Here is a 27984-nt window from a genome sequence, read left to right as displayed (position 1 = left end):
ACACCGTTCTTCACCGTGAAGCGGCCGCTATCTCTATAAATACAGGCCGATCACCACGCTCTGTACACCAGAAACCTTATCACTTTACGATAAATTGAGAGCCTCGCTAGCAGTTGATACAAGAGTCTCTCTCTCTCTCTATCACTTTCTCTCTCCCCTTCTGTGTATGTGGTAGCAGAAGGAGGGGAGTGAGATGGAGATAATGGGGAGTGTGAGCGGCTTGTTGTTGGCATCCACTGCCCTTCTTCTTTCATGGGGTCTGTTCAGAATAATCTACGCAGTGTGGTGGAAGCCCATGCGGCTCAAGCAGTTCATGAAGAAGCAAGGCGTCGATGGCCCTCCATTCGAGCTCATCTTCGGCAACGCGAGGGAGACCATGCGCACATTCTTCCAGGCTTGGGCCAAACCCATGAGCCTGTGTCACGATATAGTGCCCCGGGTCCTCCCATTCTTTCATGACGTTGTCGAGAAATACGGTGACGCTCTCTCTCTCCCTCTCTTTATTTCTTTTTTGGTTTCTGAAGCTATTGTTTCCCATTGAGGTGCTAGTCTTTTCCTCTGTTCGATTGGTAGAGTTTGAAACTCTTTTTTGTTTCTCTTCAAGCTTAAAAAAGGAAAAGTACTTCACAATGATCAGTTCAGGCAGTGCATTGAAGTTGGTATCAGGTTTATGTTTTAAGACTGTTGTATTTTAAGTGGGGGAGGAGTGAAGACGATGATGCATCAATGTTGGTGCTGCTCTGCTCCAATGTTTCCATTTATGCTTGGTTGCTTTTAAGTTTTAAGGGAAGTGCATTTGGTTTTGTAGCTTTACTGAAAGAAAATGGCCGTGAAATTTCAGGGAGAACATGCTTGGTCTGGTACGGGAACATGCCGGTACTCATCGTCATGTCACCTGATCTGGTGAAAGAAGTTCTGACGAATAAATTTGGACAGTATCCCAAGACACCACCACCACCATCAATGACGGCCCTTGTCACAGGGCTGGTGGCCCTTGAAGGTGAGAAGTGGGCAGCCCACAGGAAGATCCTCAACCCAGCATTTCATCTGGAGAAACTGAAGGTATTCTGAAACTTCTACTGCTTTCTTCATCATTTTTTTCTTGCCTTTTATAGCGGTCGACCTTGTGGTTTATGTGGTTGATGTACACATAAATGGTGTTGCATGGGGAGTACAGGGGATGCTGCCGACGTTCTCGCTGAGCTGTGAACAGATGGTGCAGAGATGGTCGGAGCTGATAGGGTCCCAAGCTTCCCGTGAAATGGATGTGTTCGAGGAGCTTCAGAGTCTTACTGAAGATATTATCTCCAGGACCGCGTTCGGCAGCAACTTTGAAGAAGGAAAGCGACTGTTCGAAATCCAGAAAGAGCAAGCTAAAATAGGCTTCGAATCTCTTTGGAAAATACAACTCCCTGGTTTTAGGTAGGAGATCTTTTTACACACACACAAAAGCACACCTCCACTTTACAAAATTTGCCAGATTCACTACACACACACACACACAGAGAGAGAGAGAGAGAGAGAGAGAGAGATGACGAGTTTGACCATGGTTCTGTGTCTCTCACTCTGTTTTTTGTGTGTCATAAAATGCCACCAGAAACAGAAAATAATAAGTTTATCAGTTGGAGTTGTATATGCAATTTATTTAGTCCTTTGGAATCGATTAGTAAAAATTTGACCTAAAGAACAGACATTCAATGTTTAGCATAATTGGTGTCTGTTGGAACTGGGCATGAAAAAAGTACATCGGATTGTGGATTGTCAAATATGCAGCCAAAGTTCAATTTAATTTCTATAAGCATCACTGCCTACATATGTAAACCACGCTTTCTATATGTATATAGTAACTTGGATGGAAACGGAACTCTTCAAATACATACTTATGCTGACACCCAAACGATGCAGTTACCTTCCAACGAAGGCAAACATTAGGAAGAAGAAGCTAAATGATGATGTGACCAGCATCCTGAGAGGCATGGTGCAGAGAAGGATCAAGGAGATGAAAATGGGGAGTCCAAAGAAAGGTGATATGCTGGAGCTGCTGCTGGAGTCCTGCAACTATAACGATGTCCATGAAGAAAAGGGGAGCTTAAAGAAGATGGGGATGTCCATAGACGACGTGATAGAGGAGTGCAAGTTGTTCTATTTTGCAGGCCAGGGGACTACAGGGGTGACCTTGACCTGGACCATGGTTGTGCTGTCCATGCATCCTGAGTGGCAGAGCCGTGCAAGAGAGGAGGTCCTCCAAGTCTGTGGAAAGGGAGCTCCTACCTTCGATCAGTTGAGCCAACTAAAGATTGTGAGTACTTTAGTTCCTGCATTTTCTTCTTTCCAATAACGTGATTTATTTTTGTCCACCATTGTTACAGAGGCCTGTGAAGACTGTAGATCAGGAATTAATTTCTCGTGGTTTTGTCCTTGCAAGGCTTACCAAGGGATTGCTTTCTTAAGAAATTTTCTTCACATACAGAAAAAAAATATTCTTAGACTTTCTTAAAGGGGCATTTTTCTAATCTTTGGTAAATATTTTTGGATGTACTGAACCGTTGGCATTTCTGATTCTAAGAAAAACAGTAGGCCTCAGGGGTTCCTGAAATCTTTTGCCTACAGAGTGAAAGAACAGCCCAAAAAGGTGAAAAGTTTTTTACCATAAGTTGATCTGTTCTCTGTTGTACTGTAGAATTTAATGCCAACCAAAACTGCAGCAAAATGTTAAAAGAGTTTTTTCAGTAGGAATGATGGTCTCTCCTTATTATAGCACTGGTAGCACACTTGTTTGTTTCTATGGACTTTGGGAACCACTATCTTTAGAAAGATACCTTCCACTCATTTTCTTGTCTTGTCTGTTTCTGCTTTATATTTAGTTGATCGGAAACCTTTCTGTGAGCCGAGACAGATGCATAGCAGCCGTACAGGATCCACCGATACATATCGTATCGGATGGAATACAAAAGCCAACTGATCCACGTCACCCATTTAGTTTGTGGTAGTTCTCTCTCTAGAGCTGGGAATCAAGAGACAAGGCAAATACATTACTTTTTTTTTTTCAAAACTCTTTGAATATGAAACTATTATCTCAAGCCAACTGCCCACAATACTCATATTATATATATATATATATATATATATATAAAACTTAAGTCACATAATTGCACCAAAAATGGTGGTGCACCCGAATGGATTCAGGGGCAGCTCAACACAATACTCAACTCTGTCAAACTCTGTCAATGGTGGTGCACTCAATTTGACTGGGTTGCGGGTGCGGCCTGACATAGCACCCAACTCCAACAAGTCGAATCAGGTCTTGCTGACCACACCGAGACTGACTGCTCCTGTCTCAGTTTGTCCGAGTTGGGTGCTGTTGACCACCCCACTAGCGGCTGACCACAACTTTTTTTTTCTCTTTTTTTCTTCTCATATATATTTTCCTTTTTTTTTTCTTTTCTTCTCTCTCCAAATCTTTGAGGAGAAGTTTTGGAAATCTTTGGTTTGGGCCTTGCATCTTTCAAACATAAGATTGCAGATCCTTATTCAGGATTTAAGGTCCTAAGATCTCAAATCACTAACCAATTAAGGGAGTTTGCTCTCCTGATAGGCCTCATCTAACACACTGGATCCTTCTGCAGGTTACCATGGTTCTGTATGAGGTTCTAAGATTATATTCTCCAGTGGTGATGCTAAGCAGACATGCTTCCAAGAGAATGCAGTTGGGACATCTCGACATTCCAGCAGGAGTTCAGCTGCTACTGCCACTGCTGTTCATGCAACATGATCCCGAACTGTGGGGTGAAGATTCAAATGAGTTCAATCCGGAGCGGTTCTCCGAAGGCGTCGCTAACGCCGCGAAGCATCAAATGGCCTTCTACCCATTCGGCTGCGGGCCGAGGATCTGCCTGGGATATACTTTCGCGATGATGGAAGCGAAGATGGCAGTGGCCATGATTCTGCAGCATTTCTCCTTTGAGCTCTCACCTTCCTACATTCATGCCCCCTGCCCTGTTATGACTCTTCAGCCTCAGCATGGAGCTCCTCTTATAGTGCACAAACTCTGATCTCTTTCTTCAGAAGCTTGTTCTGGTGTATTCATAATTGTACCCACTTTTCATGTGGATTGTCCTGTGCAAAGCAATATTGAAGATGTTGGGCTAAAATATCGTTGGATCAATAAGGATTTCTTCAGGTTTATGAGAACAAAGGTTCGGGTGGATGCTTGTATTATGTGGATGAATGCTATAATGCATGCTAAGATGTTCGACAGAGCTTTGAATTGAAGAAGGTCAAGAGTTCAATACTCAGAGTTGCATCTCTATTTTCATAAGCTAAGTGGCTAGGGGTTTGAGTAATCCCAACTTGCCAATCAGAAAGGGAAAACAAGAAACTTTTCAAACACTCAAGTGTCATTAAAAGTCGGTTTCGGAACCGAATAGGTTAGAGGCTGCCGATTCTGAATCGGCTGAATCGTCGATTCACTAAACTCGTTGTTAATTGGCCAACAATATATATATATATATATATATATATATATATATATATATATATATATATATATATATCACAACTCAAAATACATAAAAAAAAGGTTGAAACATGACATGTAGCACCCCTGAATCGGCCATGAATGGAATCGGTTTGCAACCGGTTCATTAGTACAATACAACTCAGGAACAATATTTGAAGATGACTCGTTAGAGTGAACCGGGTTGACTTGGCAGAATCAGTGACTCGGTTGAATGATGGTAAAACAATGGAAAATTGAGCTGAGTCATGGGATGACCAGGCCTGGCAGTCTAAGATTCGGCAATGTCAATTGAATTTTGGCCAAGTGCGAGTCACTTGTGAGTTTTGACCAATTTATATAGGAAATATATTATATAAATGGTATTAAACTTTATATTATAGTAAACATATATATGTTACAAAAATGTTGTACCCGTCTCTCTCTCACACACACGCACACGTACATTATTATTCATGTAATGCGTAAGATATCAACTTTCAGGCGAAATATTTTTTATTCAAAATGAAGTTGTCAAAAGGCCAGGAATATTCAACAAGTTGACTCAGCAATTCATGAGCCATTTTTTGGAGTTAAAAATGTTCTAAAAACGAAATCTCTTACTACATTCGTGATATGCATATAGTTATTTATATCTGTTAACATGCAAACATAAATAACCCTACTAGGGTTGGTTGTCAATGGATCAGATTTGAATCAGATATACTATTAACCATATCTATTTTTTTGGATATTCAATTGTTTGGATTCAAATTCGGATGTGAATATAAACAAAGGAAAGTCATACCAAAATCCAATTCCAAAATCCAATTTCATAAACTGAATCCGATCAGCATCTGATTCTTATATTGATGTCCAAATCTGAATCCATTTTGAACCAAATCCAGCTGATTTTCAACATGCAAGAACATTGAATGTAAAATATGATTTATTTAAAAACTAAGTCTGTTCTAAACCCAACTAGATATTTTATGTATATCTGAATCCGAATCTGGTTGAATGTCACTTCTTAAATCCAAATATGATGCGATTTCTTAATCAATGTTAATTTTTTTTTATATCTGATTTTTTGAAACGGTTTAATCAGATATCCAATCCAAATCAGATATATTAACATCTCTATAGATAAGGAATGCTGACATGTGCAAATTAAAAAGTCATATGCGGAAAGAAATATATCTGTCTAGACATATAGACTAAAATTATTATGACCTTTATTTCCTCTGTGCATGAAATCATGAGTTTTTTTTTTCGTCAAGTTCTCGTAGTGGCTGAGGATTTGAGACGAGCCACCAGTGGTCGAAGCGATAAAATAAACATCATTGTGTTGTTCACCTCGATGGTCTTCTTCTGACAAACATCATAAGAGGGACGGCTTTATATAAGGGAGTGCTGGTTCTATATGACTACCAATTGATGCTAGCTCTGATCATTTCTGTTAAGGGTCAGCCCGGCCCGGTAAAGGCTGGTCCGATCCTGCCCGTCGGGCCAGGCAGTCCTGCCCGGTCCCGGCTCGATAGCCCGGGTCTTGGCCTAGGCTCGGCCCGTTTAAAAATAAAAATAATTTTTTAAATATAAAATATATTTATTAATAATAAATATATATTACTAAAACAAAAAAAATTAAAAAAAAAATATTTTTTAAATTTGCCGGGCCGGGCCCGCGGCAGGATGGGACCAGCCTTTACCAGGCCGGGCCGGGCTGCCCGGCCCGACCCGATGCCCACCTTATCTAAAAATGATATCTGTATATCTGAATATGATCCTATTTCTTAATCAAATATCAACTTTTTTTTTTATATCTGATCTTTTCAGATCGATTCGGTCGGATATCCGATTCAAATAGGATATGTTGACATCCCTACTAACCCCCCCTGGCTCTGCCCCTAGGCCGGAGGAAAGTTTCTTGCTGGGCAGCTTCATGGATATGATGTCCATGATTCATCATGCTTTGTCCAAACCCATGAAATTATCTCACCACTTTGCACCGTGAGTCTTGCCTTCCTTCCGAGATGTTTGCCAATAGATACTGTGATCACCTTTCTCTCTCTTACACTGGTTCACACACAAAAACACATATATAACATAACCATCCACAAAAGTCTCCGCAGAAGTCTCTAGCCACAAGGGGCACATTAGCAATCGTTTATGATGTAGTTATAGTTTAGGCACATTAGCAATCGTTTATGATGTAGTTATAGTTTATGGTAGTCCTTACAGTGATATCAGAGCTAGTTTAATATTCTAACTTAGGGTCAGACATGTGTGCCTTAACGAAAGTGGATTATAACATTCCAAAAGTTTAGTTTTGTATTTAAGATTGTGAATATTTTAGAAAGCCTGTAAAGAGAGTTGTAAGTAATTGGTTGTTTTGATTTCTACCTTTTTTGGAGTTGAAACCAAAATTGCTAGAGGCAAGTTGGGTTCCGTCGAACTAGGGACATGAGTCCGGTGTGGGTCAGGCCATTACAAGTCCTTTTACCGACAGGTCTATAGCTATAGGGACATACAGTTTATGATGTTGCAACAGTGTGTTGTGCCAGTTGCTTCCAATTTGCATGCATGGTGTTAGCTATAATTTGTATATACAATCCATTTTGAGTATGGTACTCTTATATATATACATGAACTAGTGCTAGGTTGAGTAGCTAGGAAGGAAGTTTTTTTAACAGGTCCAATGAGGTAAATGTGTTGACGGTAAAGAAAAACTCAAAAGCCAACTATCTATTTGTGCTTTTTTTTTTTAATGCATAGATCTGAATTTACAATGTCAAGTTCATAGACCTGAACTTTTTAGCTCATCAAATCCAATGCATTAACAAAGAAAAAAAGGCCATCAGTTTCATGTTGTGGAGTGTTCATTTCTCAGAACCATCGAAACGAAAGTTTTTACAACTTGAGCATGTGCTAAAACAGGCCTGAGAAATATTAATGGTGATTCAGGCAAGGTGTCTTCGATCTGGTTCGTGAATGTTCCGGTGGTGATCATCATGTCGCCGGAGCTGGTGAAAGAAGCCATGGCAATGAAGTTCGGCCAATTTGAGAAGACACCACCGACTCCCCTCCATGGAGTTGCTTATCACAGAACAGAAGGATTCTCAATTCCCCACTTCATCTTGAAAAGTTGAAGGATTATTTTTTCCTTTCTGAATTCTTATGACATGCAGGCGGTAATGCACCAAGTACGTACATATATTTATCGTTCCAGTTAAGTCTTTATAACTAGAGGCAGGGCCAAAGATCTTTCTTAAGACGCCAAACTAAAATTTCTAAATATTAACCGGAACCAAAATATCATTTTTAAAATTTTCAAAAGGAAATTTTTTTAAAATTTACATGTATTTTTTTAAATCTTTTTTGAGAGGGGGGGGGGGGGTGCAGGGCCCCCAACAGGCGTCCCTTACTTCCACCCGTCCATAACGAAGCTAAATATATCAATTGAATTTGTCTTTATTGAGATTGAGATGTGAGCACAAGTCATTCTCAAAAAAATTGGTAAAGGAGCAGACATTTTCACTTTTTTACAACCTTTTTTTACCCTTCTTAAAAATTTTCTTTTATTATTTTAATGAGGGTATTTTGGTCATTTTCATTCTTGTTCATCAAGCTTCGGTACACAAAGACCCCTCAACCCAAAAAAAGTGATTATGTTAATATTTTCACTCTTTTAGTGGAATATTTTAGTCACTTGGGGCGCCCAAATACTCTTATCATCTTCTTGCTTGAGCGCTCAATCTCATACAAATTTTCCACCAGCTTTATTAGCTTTGACATGTGGAGCGCACACTTCGATTCGAAGTGAAGCCCGGGAAAATTGAGCCTAAGATTAAAAGTTACCATTAGTTTCATGACCTCGATTAGAAAAAACTCAAGTTTGAGCTCAGCTTGAATTAAGCCAAACTCCATAGAATAGAACATGTTCAAGCTCGAATCCGTTTCATTTCTTTTAACTCGTCTACTCGTTTAACTAATTTAATTATGATGAACCGGTTTTACTTAGTCAAGCCGGGTAGAGTTTAAACAAAACAAGTTCTTGCAACTCGAACTCGACTCGTCTAACATGCATTTCGAGTATAAACATAATCAAGTCGAGCTCGGGTAGCACTCGAGCCCAAGTTGGCGCGAGTTTGTGCAGCCTTAATACAAGCAGTACACTTGGGTAGGTAATGTGTACACTTCAAAGCAAATTAAGCACTCAAAGAGATATTGTGAAGCACATCAATGGCCTCGCATTGGTGAATCACGTTCAAAATATAAGGTTAGTGCCCTCATAGTCACATGACACGATTGTTGTGTGAATAAATAAGATTGTGAAACTAATTAAGATGAAAGATAATGACTCGTTTCCCTTTCATTTCATTTCTTCTTTTCCTTAGATCCTAATAGTCATCACTACAAAAGTTTTCTGTCTCTCTCTCTCTCTCTCTCTTTCTGTCTCTCTCTCTTTAAAGCGAGAAAAGATATGCATCATAAGGTCGACACGATAGGAATCTCCCCGTCTCTCCACACAAATTTAATTCAGCACATAATGGCTCTATTCTCTTGCCTAACACTGAAAAGTTGGGCCGATATTCGTTTTTAAATGGGAAGCAAGTTGAATGATTAATTTTAGAAAATCATGAACATTTACAGATTACATTAAAGAGCATTAAAATCGGATACGAATAACTGAAAGTATTACAGAGAAGGGATTTTTTCTTCCTTCATTGCAAGTCATTTGCCTGCTTGGATGCATGCATGAAAGATTTGTTCGACATGTTAAGTTTCCTCACTAAAAACGTCAGATATGTCCCACTAGAAAGTTCACATATTTTTTTGTAATGGGAGGACGCAAATCCGCCGCTGATGATGCCCAAAGGTAAAAAATTCATTGTTGAAAGCACCATGAACAGTTGCTAAAAGAACAATGAACAATTGATGTACCGTAAACTGTCACTAATGCTGATGTAGCAACTGTTTATAGTGACAAATTTTTTAATTTCCGTCATACAACAACATCCAACATTTGGTAGACTTGAACTCCCATTTGTAGAGAGAGAGAGAGAGAGTATGTATAGTTGGAAACACCATAAACAGTTGCGAAATGAACAATGAACCATTACTGTACTATAAATTTTCGTCAATGATGACGTAACAACTGTTTTCTAGTGACAAATTTTTAATTTTTTGTCATACATGAACATCCAACATATGTAGATTTGAACTCCTAAATTTTAAAGTGTGTGTGACTATATATATATATATATACACACACACACATATATATATATATAGGAACATGTGAGTGACTTGTTAATTATTTGTTAGTTTCTGTCATCATTTGGCTTTTCAACAAAAATTATCTTAATTTATCTGTTTTATTTCTTCTTATTTTTGTCGGCAAGCAATGTAGAAGCTGAACTTTAACTAACTGAACTACAAAACCTTTTTGGGATTTTAGATATGCTTTCTGCAACAAGAACTTAAGATGCTTAATGAAGCCACGAGGCTTTTGCTTTCCATCATAATTAGTTCTCTCAGTGCTTTTTTATGGCTTTAACATTTTTGGCAACATTAACCTTTCTTGTCGCTATTCAAAATGAAGAGTCTGACATCTATCGGTCCATCCATGCAGCTAAGAGGGCGTTTGATGGCCTTGAAGTTTGATTCTGAAATTAAAATTCCAGTTTAATAGTAAGGAATTTTGATTCTAGAAATGAAAATGATGTGTTAAGTAAAACATGGATTAAAATTTTACAATTGATGAAATTAAATCATCATGACATGTGCCTACAAAAAAAAATGGAAAAAATCTAAAAATTCCGGAATCATAATTCAGTAGAATCACAACCCTAGAATTTTGATTAAGAAATGAGCTTACGATTCTAGAATCAAAATCCTTTGTTTAATTCTAAAATTCTAGAACAGTCCTTTATCAAACACACCTTAAATGTATCCTTGTGTGGGTGTCACCCTCATCATTACACAGCCTGTAGCAGGATCGATCGAAGGTGACCTTACTTAAGGGTGAAGCGAGGAATTTTTCATAAGGAGACACAATCTGTAGCAGGATCGAAGGTGACCTTACTTAAGGGTGAAGCAAGGAATTTTTCATGAGGAGACACAATCTATAGCAGGATCAAAGGTTACCTTACTTAGGGGTGAAAAAAGGAATTTTTTATGAGGAGGGCCAAAATATAGTTTCTTGACTAGGGCTAAAATATAACTTTTCAAAACTTTTATGTAGGATAAATGATTTTTTTTAATTTACATGTAGAACTTAAAAAAAAAAAAAGGTGGGGCCAAGGCTTTTGCCAGCCCTTGGCTCCCTTTCTGATCTCACTGGATAATGAAGTTTTTTTTTTTTTTTAATTTGAAAACCTTTTTTGGCATTTAGAAATGTAATTTTGTAAATTATTCCTCCAGTTTTACAATTTTTATTTGGATGCGGTGACTTGAGAACTGTGCGAAACTTTCAGTGTCTATTTGTTGGTCATGAAAAGTCTGAGCTGTCATTTTCCATAATAGCGGAGAAGTTCGGTGATTGTTTGTAATTTTTTTTTGCTTAAATATTAAGAGGAAAACTAAGTGATGTAGACACAACTAATCATGTATTATATTGTTGGATATAGTTAGGAAAACTAGTACACATACGTTTCAATAATATTAAGCCAAACAACAACCTATGGTTGATGAGCAAATTGTAGTTTTTGTTCACTGGTGTAAAACTTAGTTATACATGTGAGACTTCCGTGTCACTTTAAGATCACAACTATCATAACCTCAAGGGGCGTAGTATAGCTGGTTAAATAGTCGATTCTTATAAATGCGACATGTTGGATTATAAAAATGAGATTGTGACACTCTAGTTGACGGGGTATATTGTATTGTACCATGAATTTGACATAGTTTAGGGCTCGGAAAGCAAGAAGAAGAGAGACCTTCGGGTCTTTAAACCTTCCCACCACAGGTTCACAACTACCATCGAAGCTACCCGAACTGACTCTAAGCAGGAGTCCTAAGTATGTGGGGAACATTCTCCCACATGGATCCACAAACAAATAAGTCAGAGCTTCTCCTTCACATTCATTGAGCTTTATTGGGCCAGCGGTGGCACCTACTAGCTTGTGCCCACTCCATGTTACTCCACATGATGGTGAAATGAGAGCACTATATACATTTTAATGCCTAACTGTTTGGTGGAGATAACCTAAATGTTTTACAGTCCTTGGTTTTAATGACAGCACTACATACATTTTAATGCCAATTGGCCAATTGGCCAATTGGACTCTTGAGACATTCAATTTAATGATCATAAGGCGAGGCCCGGCAACTCAGTTGACAAAAAATGGACATTTACAGTAAAGAAAAATGCACCTCAGAGCAATCTGACAGCCACCAAGTAGCTAGTTTGTGAACAGGATCTGCGGAACCCTTAAGCTGATAATCCTGTTTCAAGTAATTTGATGTCTGAATTCCGAGTTGCTTACATGTTATATTAACAAAAATACCGTTGATGTTGCTCGCTTTCAAACATAGAACCAGTGCTACAAAAATCAGCCCAGAATTGGCCACAAATATTCAAAAAAACATGTACCTTATAAAAGTATAAGAAAACTTGGCACAGTGACACTGTTGATTCTGATGAGACTGGCCAAAACAAGTTAGACCTTGAAGAAAGTCTATGACTTATTTGCCACTTCTTAAATCGTTATGATTCAATGAAACATGCCCTAATAAACTCATCCAAATGTATGTGACCCCTACCCACATTTTATAATGCGAAAAAAGAAAAGATACAAAAGCCATACATAAGTTAATGACTAAAAAAAAAAAATCATCTCCCTTGCAAACATTCCATATGTGTGACCCCTACACACACGTATTATAAGCTTTTTGTTTTTTATCTACAAATGTAATGTAGGTGTATTTATAAGTATTTATTGATGTCGATTATAGAACAACCAATGTTGTACTCTTAACCTCTCACATGTCATTGTTTGTAGTTTATAAAAGTAACACCCATGAAAATCATAGTGAATGTGTCTAGTATAGTGAATGTGTCTAGTAAGTATGATACTTAAGCCATCCAACTATACTATGTGAATGTCTTCAAACACAAAATTCCAATTTTCTCATTTTAACTATTCATCCAAACCAAGTTCGCTATAGCAGAGGAAGGGGCAAAATCATCCAACAAAGGCGGACCTACCAAAAGATGTCGTGACAGGCTGGGGCATGCCCAACCGCTGACTCAAATGGCAGGCCATCACGCATTCAATCTCTACTTCTAGAAGATAAAAGAAGAAATTGGAGTAAAAAACTCTTAAGAGTGGAATAACTGAAGTGCATTCAGTGGTGGAGTCAGAAAAATTAGTTGGAGGGACATCGGTTTAGAAACATTTATATCTGAAAGGACACTTTTATATATATATATATATATATATATATATATATATATATATATATATATATATATATATATATATATATATATATATATATATATAATAAATGTTAAATTTCTCTATGTGAAAATAAATGAATTTTAAAGAGCAGTGTGAACAGTTGCCCACACCAGTGGCTACGCCACCTGGTGCATCTCTTGTGGTATAATTTTGAGAACATGTGTTTGGATGGCAATCATAAACGACATTTTGCCTCCGAAACATTGTTTAAGTTTAAACAGTGTTTGGATGATGCCGAATGCCGAAACTGGGTTAGTGAAGAAACTGGTTTGACATAAATTAGGATTAAAAAACTAAAATAAAACTTCAAATTTTTACAAATCTAAGGTATTTTTAAGGTGTCATGGAATCAAATGTTACCAAAAAATACTTTTTGGCTCCATCTTGCCACTAAAAAAAAGAGTCCAAGATTGTGACAAATTTGATTGGGTGGCCGGGGTCCAACTTGGACGGCAAAAACTTAATTGTAATCGCGTACGGTGGCATTGCTTTTGAAAAAAAAACTAATAAATGCATAATAATGTCATGGAAAACAATAATAAATGCATGAGGGTTCTCACTCAACAAATGGCATGCAGCCATGCAGTGTGGCATTTCGGCTATAAATGCAGCAAGAATATGCAGAACATCGAATTGCAGAAGGTCGAAGAAGAAAGCTTCCTTCTTTTCTTCTTCTGGCTACGGTAGAGAAGTGCTGTAATGGAGATGGTGGGGAGCATGATGAGTGTAAGGACGTTGGTGGTGCGTGTATTGCCTGGTTTCCTTCTTGCATGGGCAGTGTGGAAGGTGCTGTATGAGGTGTGGTGGAAGCCATGGAGGATTCAAAGCTGGTTGAACAAACAGGGAATCCATGGCCCATCCTTCCAGCTCTTCTTCGGCAATGCTAGAGAGACCATGAGCATGTTCTTCGAGGCTTGGTCCAAACCCATGAGCTTGTGCCACGATATAGCCCCACGAGTCCTTCCATTCTTTGATCACGTTGTCAAGAAATATGGTGACTCTCTCTCTCTCTCTATCTCTCTATATATATAATCATGTTGTCAAGAAATATAGTGATTCTCTTTTCTTTTAATTTTCAATCAATTTCTCTTTCCCTCTCTTTTTTTCTCTCTCACTCTATATATACGTATATATTATATGCTGATGCCAATGGTGAGGCCGAGAGGCTCTGGTTCTCATTAAAAAAATTATATATAAGTTTTAAAAAGTTTTATTTATCTTATATAAAAATTTTGAAAAATAACATTTCAGTTTTTATCAAAATTTTGAAGTGATAAGTCAGCTTCTCATAAAAAATTCCTATCTTCATATATATATATATATATGTATTGATGATATTTTTTTGAAGACTTTACAAAAACTTTTTTTTTCTTATTTTGTTGTCATTGGGATGAGTTTTCGTGTCGTTTTGATTTTTTTATGGTTAATTTCGATAAGGTTTTCCATCGAGTAGCTACCGTTCTACTAGTTAAACAACTCAAATACTATTTAATATATGTTTTCTTTTTTGAGAGATTACTTTCGTTCCCTTATGTCCGGCAGTTAACTCTCGATATACTTCGTGTGTGAATATGTATATACACACACACAAGAAAATTGATAAAAACCAAATCATTTGGGTAATAGACAACTTTCGAAATTAATTATTAAAATATTTTTTTTTGAAATCTAACGTTGACTCAAGAGTGATTTAATGAGAAACATATATTAAGTTAGTTGTTTTCTTACTTAAATGATATTCTTTTAATAGTAAAAAAATGAACGGTTCTTAAATTTTTGGTAGTATAAAGATCAAGTTTTTTTTTACAAAAATGACTAGAATTATTGCAATGATTTATAATAAATTAGTGTTTAAACACATTACAAGATTCATATTTTATTTAAAACACTTATTTAACATGAATTTAAGAGGTCTGGTTTTTATTCCTTACCCAAGTGGTCTGGTCTGGTACCTACCAATCATTTATATATATATATATATATATATATATATATATATATATATATATATAAAACGAAAAAAAAGAAAGAAAAATTGGTAAAAGGACAATAAATTGTTAAAGCTCCCTAGACAATCGCTGTATCAAGAACCATGACTGATGCCGATTTAATGACTAGTTTTTAGCAAACTTTTAAAATTTAACCGTTCAGCACACGGCGTCATTGAATTCGCCCTCTCTCTCTCTCTCTCTCTTATATATATATATATATATATATATATATATATATATATATATATATATATATATATATATATATATATATATGCACTATGCAATCTCTTTGAACTTATAATTTGCTTGTTGAATTTTGAATTTTCTTGTCATATTGTATGTATTCTATGCTATCAGGCTAAAGGTGTGTTAAGCAGCATGTCTGTAGTTTGATTTTGTTGGCACTGGCTCATGTGCCAAGAATGATGCTCTAGTTTGATTTTGTTGGCACTGGCTCATGTGCCAAGAATGATGATATGGAAGCGCTATGCTAGTTCACGTACAGTGGGCTTGCACTAGGCATCCAAACTGCCCAACACTCTTTTCTGAGCGGCAGGTTACTGGCCCCTTACTCATTCAGAATGCACTCTGTGTATGTATGGAATCATATTCTTGAAAGAATTTAAAATTGCCACTTCCAATATCAACATTACTTTTGGTTATGCAGCTTTCTGTTTTCCATGCATCTCATAAGTTGCATCAAATATATATGATCTGTATGAACCCGATTGACAACAGAAGTGCTAATTCTCTAACTTAGTTAAGCAATTTGGCCTCCCTTTGTTCTTTGTAACAACTCTGGGAAAAACCTGAATTTTTTCAGGCAAGATGTGCGTGGTTTGGTATGGAAACATACCTGTGGTTATTGTCTCGTCTCCGGACCTTGTGAAAGAGGTTCTCACAAATAGGTCTGGCGAGTTTGTCAAGGCACCACCCCCACCATCCATGAGGTCGATTGTCACCGGGATTATCATTCGTGAAGGCGAAAATTGGGCTGCCCACAGGAAGATCCTTAACCCAGCGTTTCATCTTGAACAACTGAAGGTTTCATCATTTCTTCGATCTTGTGTTCATATTTATGCATTTTTCCTTCTAATAAACTAGTGATAAATTTGAGATTACACAACCAGCAAGGGTCTGGGAGACTGGGACAGTGTTTCATGCTTAGAAGATGAGGGAAAAAAGGAAGAAAATTAAGAAGGGCAGACTTATATATATATATATATATATATATATATATATATATATATATATATATATATATATATATATATATATATATATATATATATATATATATATATATATATATATATATATATATATATATATATATGACAAATTATGAGAAATAGAGTGTGGTTGATTATTTGTCATTGGGTGTAGCAGGGATTGCTGCCAACTTTTTCTTTCAGCTGTAGTGAACTTCTGAACAAATGGGACAAGTCAGTTGCTGCCAGTGGATCCTGTGAATTGGATGTGTTCGCTGAGCTACAGACACTCACTGAGAATGTGATCTCAAAGCTGGTGTTTGGAAGGAATCATTTAGAGGGAAAGCGGCTCTTCGAGATCCAAAAAGAGCAAGCTGAAATGGCTTTCAAGGCTCTTTGGAAAATTCAGTTGCCTGGATTCAGGTCACAACCTCTTCTTCTTCTTCTTTCTTTTTTCCTTTCCTTTACATTCAATTGCTTAGAGCAAAGTCACACTCCCGGACGACAACAAATGTTCATGCATTAATGGAAGCTAATTTTCTTGGCTCGTGTCCCATCTCCAGCCATAGGTTTGCCTTTTGATATCCAAATTCATTCCGCATGTATATGTTCATTGTGTGTTTGGGGCCCAACGTTAATATGCTTTTGTCCTATATTGCTTACTTGGACATGCTTTGATTTGTTAAGTAAATGTATTTCTTAATTATTTTTAACTTTTTCCAACATTTATAAATATGTGAGCAATTTTCAACCTAAGATTTCGGGAATAACTTGTATTTACATGATCTCTGCACCTTAAACTCGAGCTTGGATTGAGTTTAAGCTTAGGTTATCATATGAACAACACAATCCTTGAGATGAGCCCAATGGAGCTACATATAATCATTATTAAATGACTCCGACTGGACTTAAATTCATTGTAATGAACAGATCAACCGAGAATATGCCCTGGGTTGTTCATTAGGCCCATTCCAAGGCCAATCATTGAATGAGACTGCGATGGAATACTTATCTTGAATTGAAACGTCACAGACTGCAAATTGCCAAATTTATTGAAACAGCGCTTTTCACCATGCTGAACAAACATTTATGGCATGATACAGAGTCCACAACAATTTTGAGTCTTTGTGCTATTGAGATTTTCAGTAGTTTCACATCATAGTCAAAGCTGAAAAAGTAAGGATGCATTGTGTTGTCATCAGGTGCCACATGAATATCTCTGGCTATTGTATGCAGATTAAGTTACTTCTTGCCATCCATGATGATACCAATGTCAAATTTATGCAGATTCGTTCCAACAAAGGAAAACATTAGAGCGAAGAAGCTAAACGATGAATTGACAAGAATTCTGCAAGACATGATAAGGAAGAGGATCAAGGAGATGAAGACGGAAGATGCAAGGAATGGTGACTTGTTGGCAATGCTGCTGGAGGCGTACATGATTGACAATGATCCAGAAGAACCAGGGAGCTTCAAGAAGATTGGGATATCAAGGGATGATGTAGTAGAAGAATGCAAACTGTTCTACTTTGCAGGGCAGGGGACTACTGCAGTCCTATTGACATGGACCATGGTTGTGCTGTCTATGCATCCAGAATGGCAAACGCGTGCAAGAGATGAGGTTCTTCGAACATGCGGAAACGAAATTCCGACATTCGACCACTTGAACCAATTAAAAATTGTGAGTGCCTTGCTTCTGATTCTTGTGTTCCTTTCATCTGCATTCTTCTGGTATGGAGTACTTGTTAATGGTACCAAGTTCTATCATAAGCTCCAAAGGGCTCCACTGCTTTGGTAGAGGACATGTTCAAGACCAATTATATAAGAAGACAAGTTCAAAACGTACAAAGATCATTCCTTCCTTCGTGGCCAAATCTGGTTGCTTCTCCAAGAGCAGGGGGTGGTAGTCAAGAGTTAAAAGAAAGCTGTCTGTTTCAAAAGAATTTCACATATAAATGAATTAGAGAATACACAATTAATGTTTAATCTAGTATATCAAGATAACTAAAACTATCAAAATTTGTTTTATCCCTATTTTTGCTCTTGTCTTTTGGTAGTCATGCATGGGTTATGACAGAGACCTATCAGCTCGAAGCAGAGAAGTGCACTGGGTACCGAATCTTTCAAACTCCTCCAACTTCTATGTTCCAAGCTAACCCCTTACCCATGTGATTGCTGTTTTCACTGTTCACTTCACTTCCAGAATTGTGACATAAAGAAACCTCTATTGAGACATGTGTCCCCCCACTTTTACTATCATGCTATAAATTCTTCAGTGAGCTTTTCACTAATGGGCCTGTCCATGAGAAAGACCCTTGCAAGGCCCATAAAGACTGTCACTCACATGGACCAGCAGGGTAAACATCCAAGTTATGTGCATTGAAGAATCTGCAAAGAAAAATAATTTCGGCTGACAATTTAGTCTCCTTATTTTATAAAATATTTGCAGGTTACCATGGTTCTGTGTGAAGTTCTGAGGTTGTATCCTCCAGTAGTAATGCTGGCAAGACATGCATCCAAGACAATGAAGGTGGGAAATTTTGAGATCCCTGCTGGAGTGCAACTGCTATTACCTACGCTGTTAATTCAACATGATCCTGAGCTTTGGGGTGATGACTCAAAAGAGTTTAAACCAGAAAGATTCGCCGAGGGTGCCGCGAATGCCTCCAAACATCAACTGGGATTCTTCCCATTCAGCTGGGGACCGAGAGTCTGCATTGGTCAGAACTTTACCATGGTTGAAGCAAAGTTGGTGCTAGCCATGATTCTGCAACAGTTTTCTTTTGAGCTCTCTCCTTGCTATAGTCATGCACCTTCCCCTGTTTTAACTCTTCAACCTCAACATGGAGCCCATCTCATCTTGCATAAAATCTAGTGTCATGATGTCAGGGCTTCGTTTGTGTGCTCTCGCCTGGTTGTCGAATAAGGAGAGCTTCACCAACCAAGTGTTTGTGCCCTTAGTTGACCTTGTACTCTGATGAATTGTAAAATTTAATTTGGTGGGCAATGTCATCACTTTCTTTTCTACAAGAGAGGAGGTAGTTTCTGGTAGAAAAACTAAACACGCAATTGAATGTACCTTCTGTTAGTAATTCAAGGTCTTACAAAAGGAAGGTGATAGAAAGTAAAAGGAAAATAAATGCATGCAAGAAACTCTTAGGGCTCTATAGATCAGAGAACCAGCTTGTACAATTTATTGGTACCTATCTTCTCCTTGGACATGGTAGCTACTTTTTCCAGATTACTTCATTTCTGGAGTGATTTTTCACCTGGCAGTAATGACAGATATATGTTCCACCATTTTGCTCATTCCATTGATTGTTCAAGAATGTAGGCACCAACGTTATCGGCTCTTTTCAATTTATTTATTGGAAGGATTATGTGTTCAATTTATAATGACACTTATGATTAAGATATTATTGTTCAATTAATTGAACAATTCCTCTTTGCCAAAGTTATTATTGACTTACAGAGAAATGTTGCATCCGTCCGTTGGAGATAAGAATCAGAACCTTTTAGGCGACAATTCAGCTAAGATCAAGGAAGTTACTGCTGATATGTATAGATCTGTCACAAATATGAGTGGAGCTGTCATTGATCTTGACAAGGCAACAATAATGAAGAAAATCAAAACCATTCTAAACGGCTCCTAAAATCAAGGAGCAATGACCTTGTAGACATCCCTTACAAGTATGAGGGACTGTAAATCTATGAATTTCAAGGTCGATAGATGAGTCTTCCATGGACTAGGATTTATTCCAGCCACGCTAAAGTCAGTCTTCTCTAACTCTTTTTTTTTTTTTCTCTCGACACATTCCTTGCCTGCATGTGATTCAGTACTAGTTCAAACTTTTGTTGCCTAAAGGAGAGATGGATTTGCAATACGCTCCGTTAATTATAGTTACGCACTTGAGGAAATGTATTGCAACTCTGTCAAGTGTCAATGAATTCACTTTTTTCTACCATCTTGAAGGTATATTGAAAAAAAGAAACGATTCAAATAAAAAATTTATAAACCTCAAGGACCTACCTGATTTAAGTAAGAAAAAGACAGGATTGGACTTGCTGATAGCAATAAATTCAAAGGACACCCCAAGTGAAATGTCCCAATGGATTCTCCTTTTTCTGTTTTAATGCTGAACTAGACTGAAAACTCATTCCCATGAAAACGAGAATATATCCTCACTGACGTTTAGTCACCCGTTGATAATACTGTGGCCGACGTCCACTTGTACGTTGGTAACAATCCTCAACAATGTTCGACGATGCTGATCATCGTTAATAGTATTAATGACTTCTTCAGAATTCGTCGTTAATAGTATTAACGACTTCTTCAGAATGTCAACAATAATTTTCTCATCGACGTTCAATACTCGACGATGAACATGATCTATGTCGATGCATAAACAGAAAATGTCAATAAAAGTTCTTCACCGATAAAGTTTTTACCGATGCTTGAGCAAAAGAAGGCAAAAATTTTATCGACGCCTGTCACATCTTTACAGATGTTTTTCGGCCATGGGTAATGGTCGTATTTTTTGCAGTGAAAATTGATTTTCTCAATCTATTTTCTTAACGAAAGTTGATATTTTTAACTAAACACTGTTATGTGAGGCGTGTCATGAAGTCTTGAACGTTAATTTGGACTTCCAACAGATCAGTGAACTGGATGTCATATCGATAAATTAACAAGGTATATATATATATATATATATGTAGAGAGAGAGAGAGAGAGAAAAAAAGAAAGAGAGCGCCCAAGGAATGGAATGCATAACAAAATGTGGGGACAATAAGTCCCCTAGATACAAGAATACACACAGAGAAAGAGAGAGAGAGATCCTCTAAACCATACTAAGTACCAATTAACCCAATACTAGAATATCTTCATGGTACTAGGATAACAGTGTTATAGGGAATTAAATGGGGATACTGTACTGCCATACATGCCACCTAGTCATTTGACAACGGAGAGATAGAAAGAGAAAGGAGGGTTAAATTGGCAAGGCTAGTTCAGCGGAGGTAGGGGGCGGCAGGGCCATGCACTCTCCTGCCCTTCACATTTTTAGAAATTCAAAATTTTTGATGTAAATTTTAAAACCTTTAGTTTAATCTATATTAAAAGTTTGAAAAAATTATACTTCAAATCATGTTCGTAATTAAATTTATTTTGTTCTGCCTGCCTTATGGGTCCACTGGTCATGAATGACATGAATGCGGACTTTTCTGCATGCCATAAAGAAAGTCTGTTGTCTCAAGTCAAATTTGTCATGTTGTTACGTTCTCTATATCTATAATGGGGACTTTCAGAAATGCTTTTCAATATCATCTTATTCTCCCTTGATAACAGTCTATGTGCGAACGATGACTTTTCGACGTTGTTGAAGACATCTACAGTCTTGTTACGCTACCTCCAACTTATCGTGAATGGCATCCACGCGTGCCGACTCTTCCATACGCTTTTAAGATCATCTGTCCAAGCTATGCAGAGAACACATGGATCCATTTATGTTGTCTGAAAAAATGCTAGGTTATGTCACTAGTTAGTTCATTTTATTTATTTTTATGTGGGGTACTCTTTTCATTTAATTTGAGGCTGCGAAAACTTCTTTCGTGGACAGCTTAATCGAATCTGGAGCACTATTTTGGAATCCTGCGTCAAAGATAATGACACAAGAAGAAAAAAGTATGAAACTTCTCATCATCTTTTTCTCCTTGTTCTTTTTTTTCTTAACTTCTAATCCAAAAGACACCAATCTAAATTCTTGACATCTATCAGTGTCATATATATATAAATAAATACATTGAAATCAATCTGCTTCCTCTATGGCTGAATGATTTTTTCTTTTAAATTGTGTATCACTAAAAACAGTTGCATGAGGTGCACTTTGGCACTAAAAACCGTGGTCAAGCAATTGGTCATCGCAAATACACTTATGGCAATGGTTTATAGTAACACAAAAGAGAAGATAACCGCCCAACCACAAAGGTAGCTGTCTGATATATATATATGAGAGAGAGAGAGAGAGAGAGAGAGAGAAGGGAAGATGCAACATTACATCTCTTGAAATATCTCTCAACCTAATACTAATATCTCTAAATGCTGTCCGAATAACAGAATAGGGCATGTGCCCATTACACCCTGACCGGTTGTGGTATATCGCCTGAGAATTCCTAAAATATGGCCTGAGAATTCCAGTACTCCGTTATGGTCAGCAAAATATCAGCTGTAAAGAATTCCAAATAGCTCCAAAATGTCGTGAGCCAAAATTGCTTAATGATATTGATTGCCCAACAACCAATTCTATACTACTTTGACTTTTCTTGTGGACTAACATCCTTACTTAGACAGAAGCTATATTATATTCCTGCATGAGTGAATAATAACTCTGCCTATCTAGATCCATTGTGATTAATGATTTGACAGAATACATGCGTGAACTAATATTAAATGATAAAAATGCTCATTACCTTTTTTTCCTTTATAAACAAAAGAACTTGATTAAAAAAACTCATTTGTTTCTTCTTTTGAGAGGTATCTTAGTTCATTGAAATACAACTAGATTTCATTTTTTTTCCCAACTCAGTCTTCACCTTTTAATCTCCTTAAAATCAATGGTTCAAACAATTGCTATTAAGTTCGGCATACGATGGTCAGGTAGCTGTATATATATTGCATCATGTGCTATCAAAATAGCTCGAGTCGGTCACTTCAAATAGAATTAGTAGCTAGTTGATTGAATTAATGGCAGCCAAATCAAGAGCGCATGCCTCACATCATTTCAAAAATACTTTTGGAAGAAAATCTAAGACATTTTATTTCTAAATAACTATTTTTATCATATATTTGCTAATATCTAAGCGTGGTTCAGAACTGATTCGAGTTAAAAGCCATTCTCTCGATACATATACAATTGTGCTGGGAAAGTACTAAGATACTCGATTAGGGTAGTAAAACTTTTCCTTCAAGATGGAATTGGAAAGTTAAATTATGTTTGGATAACAATTTCAGAAGACGACATTTTATCGATGTGTTTCAGTGACAAAAGAAGAAGTAATTATCAACTCAATTTCGAAAGTCTATTAATAAGACAAACGTTTTTAGAAAGAATAAGCTGACTGGTCATCAACGATGGCAGTGTAGCATTTTGGTTATAAATAGACGTATGCTCGACTGCACTTTACAACAGTTTACATCCTCTGCTCGACTGGTAGAGAATCGAGCATTTCTTATTCTTATTGCCCAGAGAATGGCACTGCTGGTGGTATTGCCTGGTTTGCTTCTTGCATGGGCAGTGTGGAAGGTGCTGTGCACGGTGTGGTGGAAGCCATTGAGGATTCAAAGGTGGCTGAGGAAGCAGGGAATCCATGGCCCATCCTACCAGCTCTTCTTTGGCAACACCAGGGAGACCATGAGCGGGTTTTACGAGGCATCGTCCCAACCCATGACCTTGTCTCACAAAATAGCTCCACGGGTCCTTGCTTACTTTTACCAGGTTGCCAAGGAATATGGTGACTCTCTCTCATTCTCTCTCACTATAATTTGATGCTAGGTTATATACAGTTTACTCTCTCACAATATATATATATATATATCGACTTTGGTATTTAGAACCACTCGACTACCTAATGAAGGTCATTCATAGAATGTATACTTATGAAATGAGTGAAATGAGTGAATGATGACTTATAGTTAATAAAAATGAAAAAAAGATGTAAACTAATAATAGTTGATAAAAAATGTCTATCACATCTTCTTTCTTGTGTCATGTTAGATACAATGGTCAAAACTCAGTCATTATATATATATATACACGAACCTCACGCCACGTACGCATGCACTGCCCTGTTTAACAAATATTTACTCAAAAAAAAAGAAGGCAAATGTTAGGCCGTCTTGGAGATTTTTTCAGAAAAAATATTCTTTCTAGAGTTTATTTTTTGTTTTTATAAAAAGATTCTTATTTTTACTAATTGTGGTATTTTGGACATTACATGCCCAGCTTCGGCCCCAATGCCCCTGGGCATCAGGCCGGCGTAGAGCATGTGCCTACAGTCAGGGCCTAGGCCTAGCCATAACCTGATTTTAAATATGAATATTAACTTGTAAATATAATATTTGATAATGAAAAAATATAAAAATATAATAAATATAACTATATATTATATTGTATAGGTTATTGGGCCAATTATCCAAAAGCCTGTTGGTACTCATTCACCCACTCTTAATCGGGGAGTACACATGTGTGGTCGGTCCGATGCGACATGGATATCCACAATATATATATACAAGAGAATTCATATTTGCAGATGCTGACTATTGCTGAATGGATAGAAATTAAATTCATTGCTACAAACAGTTGTCGTATGAGAATTAGTTTATGGTGAAACAACAATTTATAGTACTTTTAACAACAAAGTTTTAATTTTTGGCCATCAAAACAACATATATATCCAATAAAATTGGAATTCCCTTTACATTGATGATTTAGTTATTTAGAGTTGCCCAACCATTTACTTAGAATCATCCGTTTGAAGTATATGGATGTTTAAGAGAAAAATTAAAAGAAAAATGTATGAACTGATATCAAATGATGAAAATGTTTGTCACCTTTCATTTTTCTCTTAATGATCGATCATATTGATCAGAGCACCCCAGTTACATAACTGAGTGAAGTGAAAAGCTAGAATCACCATTCAGTATATATATATATATAACAAGCTTATAGGTCAAAGGACAAAAATAAAACCAATTGAACTATTGTGAAAATTTATTTTAAACAAAATATGGACATTACATTCAAATATGTTTGCAAACACTAATTAAACATAATAACGTCTTAATTCATTTTTCATGTAAAATATTCTATTCTTAAAATTTAGATGTGCTCCCCATTGTATAGTTTTGTCCTTTCTTTGTTCCTTTTTGTTGGTTTTTTAATAATTATGGGAATTAAAATTAACCTTGAATGTTTCAGGCAAGGTGACTGTGGTTTGGTACGGGAGCACACCTGTGGTTCTTGTGGCGTCACAGGAACTGGCGAAAGAAATTCTTGCCAACAAGTCTGGCCACTTCCTCAAGACCCCACCCCCTCCATCCTTAAGGCCACTGGTCACAGGGACCATCAGCTATGATGGCGAGAAGTGGGCTGTCCACAGGAAGATTCTTAACCCAGCATTTTATTTTGAACAAATAAAGGTCTGATTATCTCTTCAATTTTGATGCACTTATCTATGCCGTTTCCCTTCTAAAAGACCTAGTTGTAAATCAAATCTTGATCAAATTGGATCCAAACTCAAGTTTTTTCCTTCCCCATCTTCTTGGATGAGCCCACTGACCAGCTTCACCTGAAGAGCCTTCACCCCATTAGTATTATGTCATTGATGAAAAGATTGCTGAGTTTGGCAGGTTAAACTTGCCGGCTAGTTATCGAAAGTGGTCGTTTGGTTGATCTTTGTCATTGAATGCTGTAGGGAATGCTGCCCGCTTTTTCTTTCAGCAGTAGTGAAGTTTTAAAGAAATGGGTCAAGTTAACTGCTGTCAACGGATCCTGTGAATTGGATGTGTTTGCTGAGATGCAGACACTCACTGAATTTGTGATGTCAAAGATGCTGTTCGGGAAAGATGAAGAAAAGGGAAAGCGACTGTTCCAGATCCAGAAAGAGCAAGCTGAAAGGGGATTCCAAGCTCTTTGGAAAATGCAGTTGCCTGGATTCGGGTCAGAATCTTTCCTTCTTATATCTTTCTCTTTTTTCCTATGAATTCGTCGGGTGAGGGATGTCCCTTAAATTAAGTATTGTGAGCAGATCAACCTTGAAAGTGCCTTGTTCAGTTCACTAAGTACAGAACAACTTACTGTCATTGAGATTTCAGTATTTTCTCATAAAAGCTGGAAAAGTAAGGATGCATTAAGATGTCATCAGCTAAGCACATGATAATTTCTTGCTATTACGTGTAGATTAAGATCATCCTTTCTTGGTCCATCCATGATGATACCGAACTTCAAGTTATGCAGATTCTTCCCAACAGAGGAAAGCCTTAGAACGGAGAAGCTCAACCAAGAAGCGACGACCATCCTGCAAGACATCACAAGGCAGAGGATGAAGGAGATGGAAATTGACGATGCCAGGAGTGGTGATCTGTTGACACTGCTATTGGAAGCATACATGATTGACAATGATCCAAACGAACCAGAGAGCTTCAAGAAGGTTGGGATATCAATGGATGAGGTAGTTGAAGAATGCAAGGTGTTCTACTTTGCAGGACAGGGGACTACTGCTGTCTTATTGACATGGACCATGGTTGTGCTGGCTATGCATCCTGAATGGCAAGTCCGCGCAAGAGAAGAGGTCCTTCAAATATGCGGAAACGAAATTCCGACATTCGACGTCTTGAACCAGTTAAAAATGGTGAGTGCCGTGCTACTAATTCTTGCGTTCTTTGCATCTGCATGTTTCTCATATGGGCAACTTAACGTCAATAAGTTCTATCAGAAGCCCAAAAGTGCACCATTAATTGGGTAGAGGAAATCCTTTAGATCAATTAAATATGGAGACAAGTTTAAAACTTACAGAGATCATTCCAAGCTACAAGGCCAAATCTGGGTGTATTGTCCAAGGACAATGGTTGGCACTCATGAGTTAAAAGTGTCAGTTTCAAAAGTGTTTCACATAGAAGTGAGAGAATAGACATTTACTGTTTTTCCGTCTAAATCCATATGCGTATTCTGATAACTAAACTAGCAAAATTTTCTCTCTTTTTTTTTTCCCTTGGCCCTCGATAGTTGAGCAATGGATATGATAGAAACCTCTCAGCTCGAAGCCGAGAGCTGGACTGGGTACTGAACCTTCGAACTCAACCCCTTACCCATCTCAATGCTTCTCTTGTTGACCAGCTGCTAAAAGGCCGTTCGCTTTCTGAATTGTGACAGAAGAAGCCTTTAGTAAAACAATACTCATTCTACTTTTAATATCATGCTACAAATTCTTTAGTTAACTATTCACTAATGGGCCTTTGCTTGAGAAAGACCTTTGCAAAGGCCCACAGGGCCTGTCATTGGATGAACCATCGTGATAAACGTCCAAGTTATGTGCATTGAAGAACTCTGCAAAGAAAAATAACTTCTGCTGACAATTTAGTCTCCCTATTTGATACAACGTTTGCAGGTTACCATGGTTCTGTGTGAAGTTCTGAGGTTGTATCCTCCAGTAGGAATGTTGGGAAGACTAGCTTCCAAGAAGATGAAGCTGGGAAATTTTGAAATCCCTGCTGGATTGCAGCTGTTATTACTTACTCAGTTAATTCATCATGATCCTGAGCTTTGGGGTGATGACTCAAAAGTGTTTAAACCAGAAAGATTCTCCGAGGGTGTCGCAAATGCCTCCAAACATCAAGTGGTTTTCTTCCCATTCAGCTGGGGATCGAGGGTCTGCATTGGTCAGAACTTTAGCATGGTTGAAGCAAAGGTGGTGCTTGCGATGATTCTGCAGGAGTTTTCGTTTGAGCTCGCTCCTTCCTACAGTCATGCACCTTCCCCTGTTTTAACTCTTCAACCTCAACATGGAGCCCATCTCATCTTGCATAAAATCTAGTGTCATGACATGCTTATACTAACATCTCACGGCTGTGAGTATCCAAGATATCAGGATTTCGTTTGTGTGTTCTCGCCTGGTTGTCGAATAAGGGAAGCTTGGCCTTCCCAAGTGTTTGTGTCCTTAGTTGATCTTCTTGCCTGATGAATTGTAATCATTAAATGTCATCACTTTCCTTTCTCCAAAAGGGCAGCAGTTTCTAGTAGACAAATTAAACACGCTGTTGA

The 27984-nt window shown here is 37.5% G+C and overlaps 3 protein-coding genes across 3 annotated transcripts; all 3 read left to right on the top strand.

Moving 5' to 3' along the window:
- The first annotated feature begins 33 nt into the window (after positions 1-33).
- LOC116249139 (cytochrome P450 72A15-like) lies at positions 34-4295 on the top strand. The gene is made up of 5 exons (XM_031622301.2): positions 34-476; positions 842-1062; positions 1178-1422; positions 1906-2299; positions 3627-4295. The coding sequence occupies exons 1-5, from the start codon at positions 194-196 to the stop codon at positions 4050-4052; spliced, it is 1569 nt and encodes a 522-aa protein (XP_031478161.1). The 5' UTR covers positions 34-193; the 3' UTR covers positions 4053-4295.
- A 9286-nt stretch (positions 4296-13581) lies between these two features.
- Positions 13582-19595, top strand: LOC116246695 (cytochrome P450 CYP72A219-like). Its single transcript, XM_031618517.2, has 5 exons — positions 13582-13957; positions 15781-16001; positions 16347-16591; positions 17456-17849; positions 18618-19595. Exons 1-5 carry the CDS (start codon positions 13663-13665, stop codon positions 19041-19043), a joined length of 1581 nt encoding a protein of 526 aa, XP_031474377.1. The 5' UTR covers positions 13582-13662; the 3' UTR covers positions 19044-19595.
- Positions 19596-23415: 3820 nt separating this feature from the next.
- Positions 23416-27757, top strand: LOC116249040 (cytochrome P450 72A397-like). The gene is made up of 5 exons (XM_050076407.1): positions 23416-23677; positions 25144-25364; positions 25640-25884; positions 26182-26575; positions 27332-27757. Exons 1-5 carry the CDS (start codon positions 23416-23418, stop codon positions 27755-27757), a joined length of 1548 nt encoding a protein of 515 aa, XP_049932364.1.
- The last annotated feature ends 227 nt before the right edge of the window (positions 27758-27984 follow it).

The sequence above is a fragment of the Nymphaea colorata genome, chromosome 2 (genome assembly GCF_008831285.2).
Source record: "Nymphaea colorata isolate Beijing-Zhang1983 chromosome 2, ASM883128v2, whole genome shotgun sequence".
Lineage (NCBI taxonomy): Eukaryota > Viridiplantae > Streptophyta > Magnoliopsida > Nymphaeales > Nymphaeaceae > Nymphaea > Nymphaea colorata.
The sequence above is the reverse complement of the archived record's forward strand: the minus strand, read 5'-3'. Positions and strand labels throughout refer to the sequence as shown.

Bases quoted from the DNA above. Each gene is read 5' to 3' on its own strand.
- LOC116249139 (XM_031622301.2), top strand. From the start codon at position 194: ATGGAGATAATGGGGAGTGTGAGCGGCTTGTTGTTGGCATCCACTGCC. The intron at 1,063-1,177 runs GTATTCTGAAAC...TGGGGAGTACAG, and splicing joins TTCATCTGGAGAAACTGAAG to GGGATGCTGCCGACGTTCTC. The intron at 2,300-3,626 runs GTGAGTACTTTA...ATCCTTCTGCAG, and splicing joins AGTTGAGCCAACTAAAGATT to GTTACCATGGTTCTGTATGA.
- LOC116246695 (XM_031618517.2), top strand. From the start codon at position 13,663: ATGGAGATGGTGGGGAGCATGATGAGTGTAAGGACGTTGGTGGTGCGT. The intron at 16,592-17,455 runs GTCACAACCTCT...AAATTTATGCAG, and splicing joins ATTCAGTTGCCTGGATTCAG to ATTCGTTCCAACAAAGGAAA. The intron at 17,850-18,617 runs GTGAGTGCCTTG...AAATATTTGCAG, and splicing joins ACTTGAACCAATTAAAAATT to GTTACCATGGTTCTGTGTGA.
- LOC116249040 (XM_050076407.1), top strand. From the start codon at position 23,416: ATGGCACTGCTGGTGGTATTGCCTGGTTTGCTTCTTGCATGGGCAGTG. The intron at 23,678-25,143 runs GTGACTCTCTCT...TGAATGTTTCAG, and splicing joins CCAGGTTGCCAAGGAATATG to GCAAGGTGACTGTGGTTTGG. The intron at 25,885-26,181 runs GTCAGAATCTTT...CAAGTTATGCAG, and splicing joins ATGCAGTTGCCTGGATTCGG to ATTCTTCCCAACAGAGGAAA.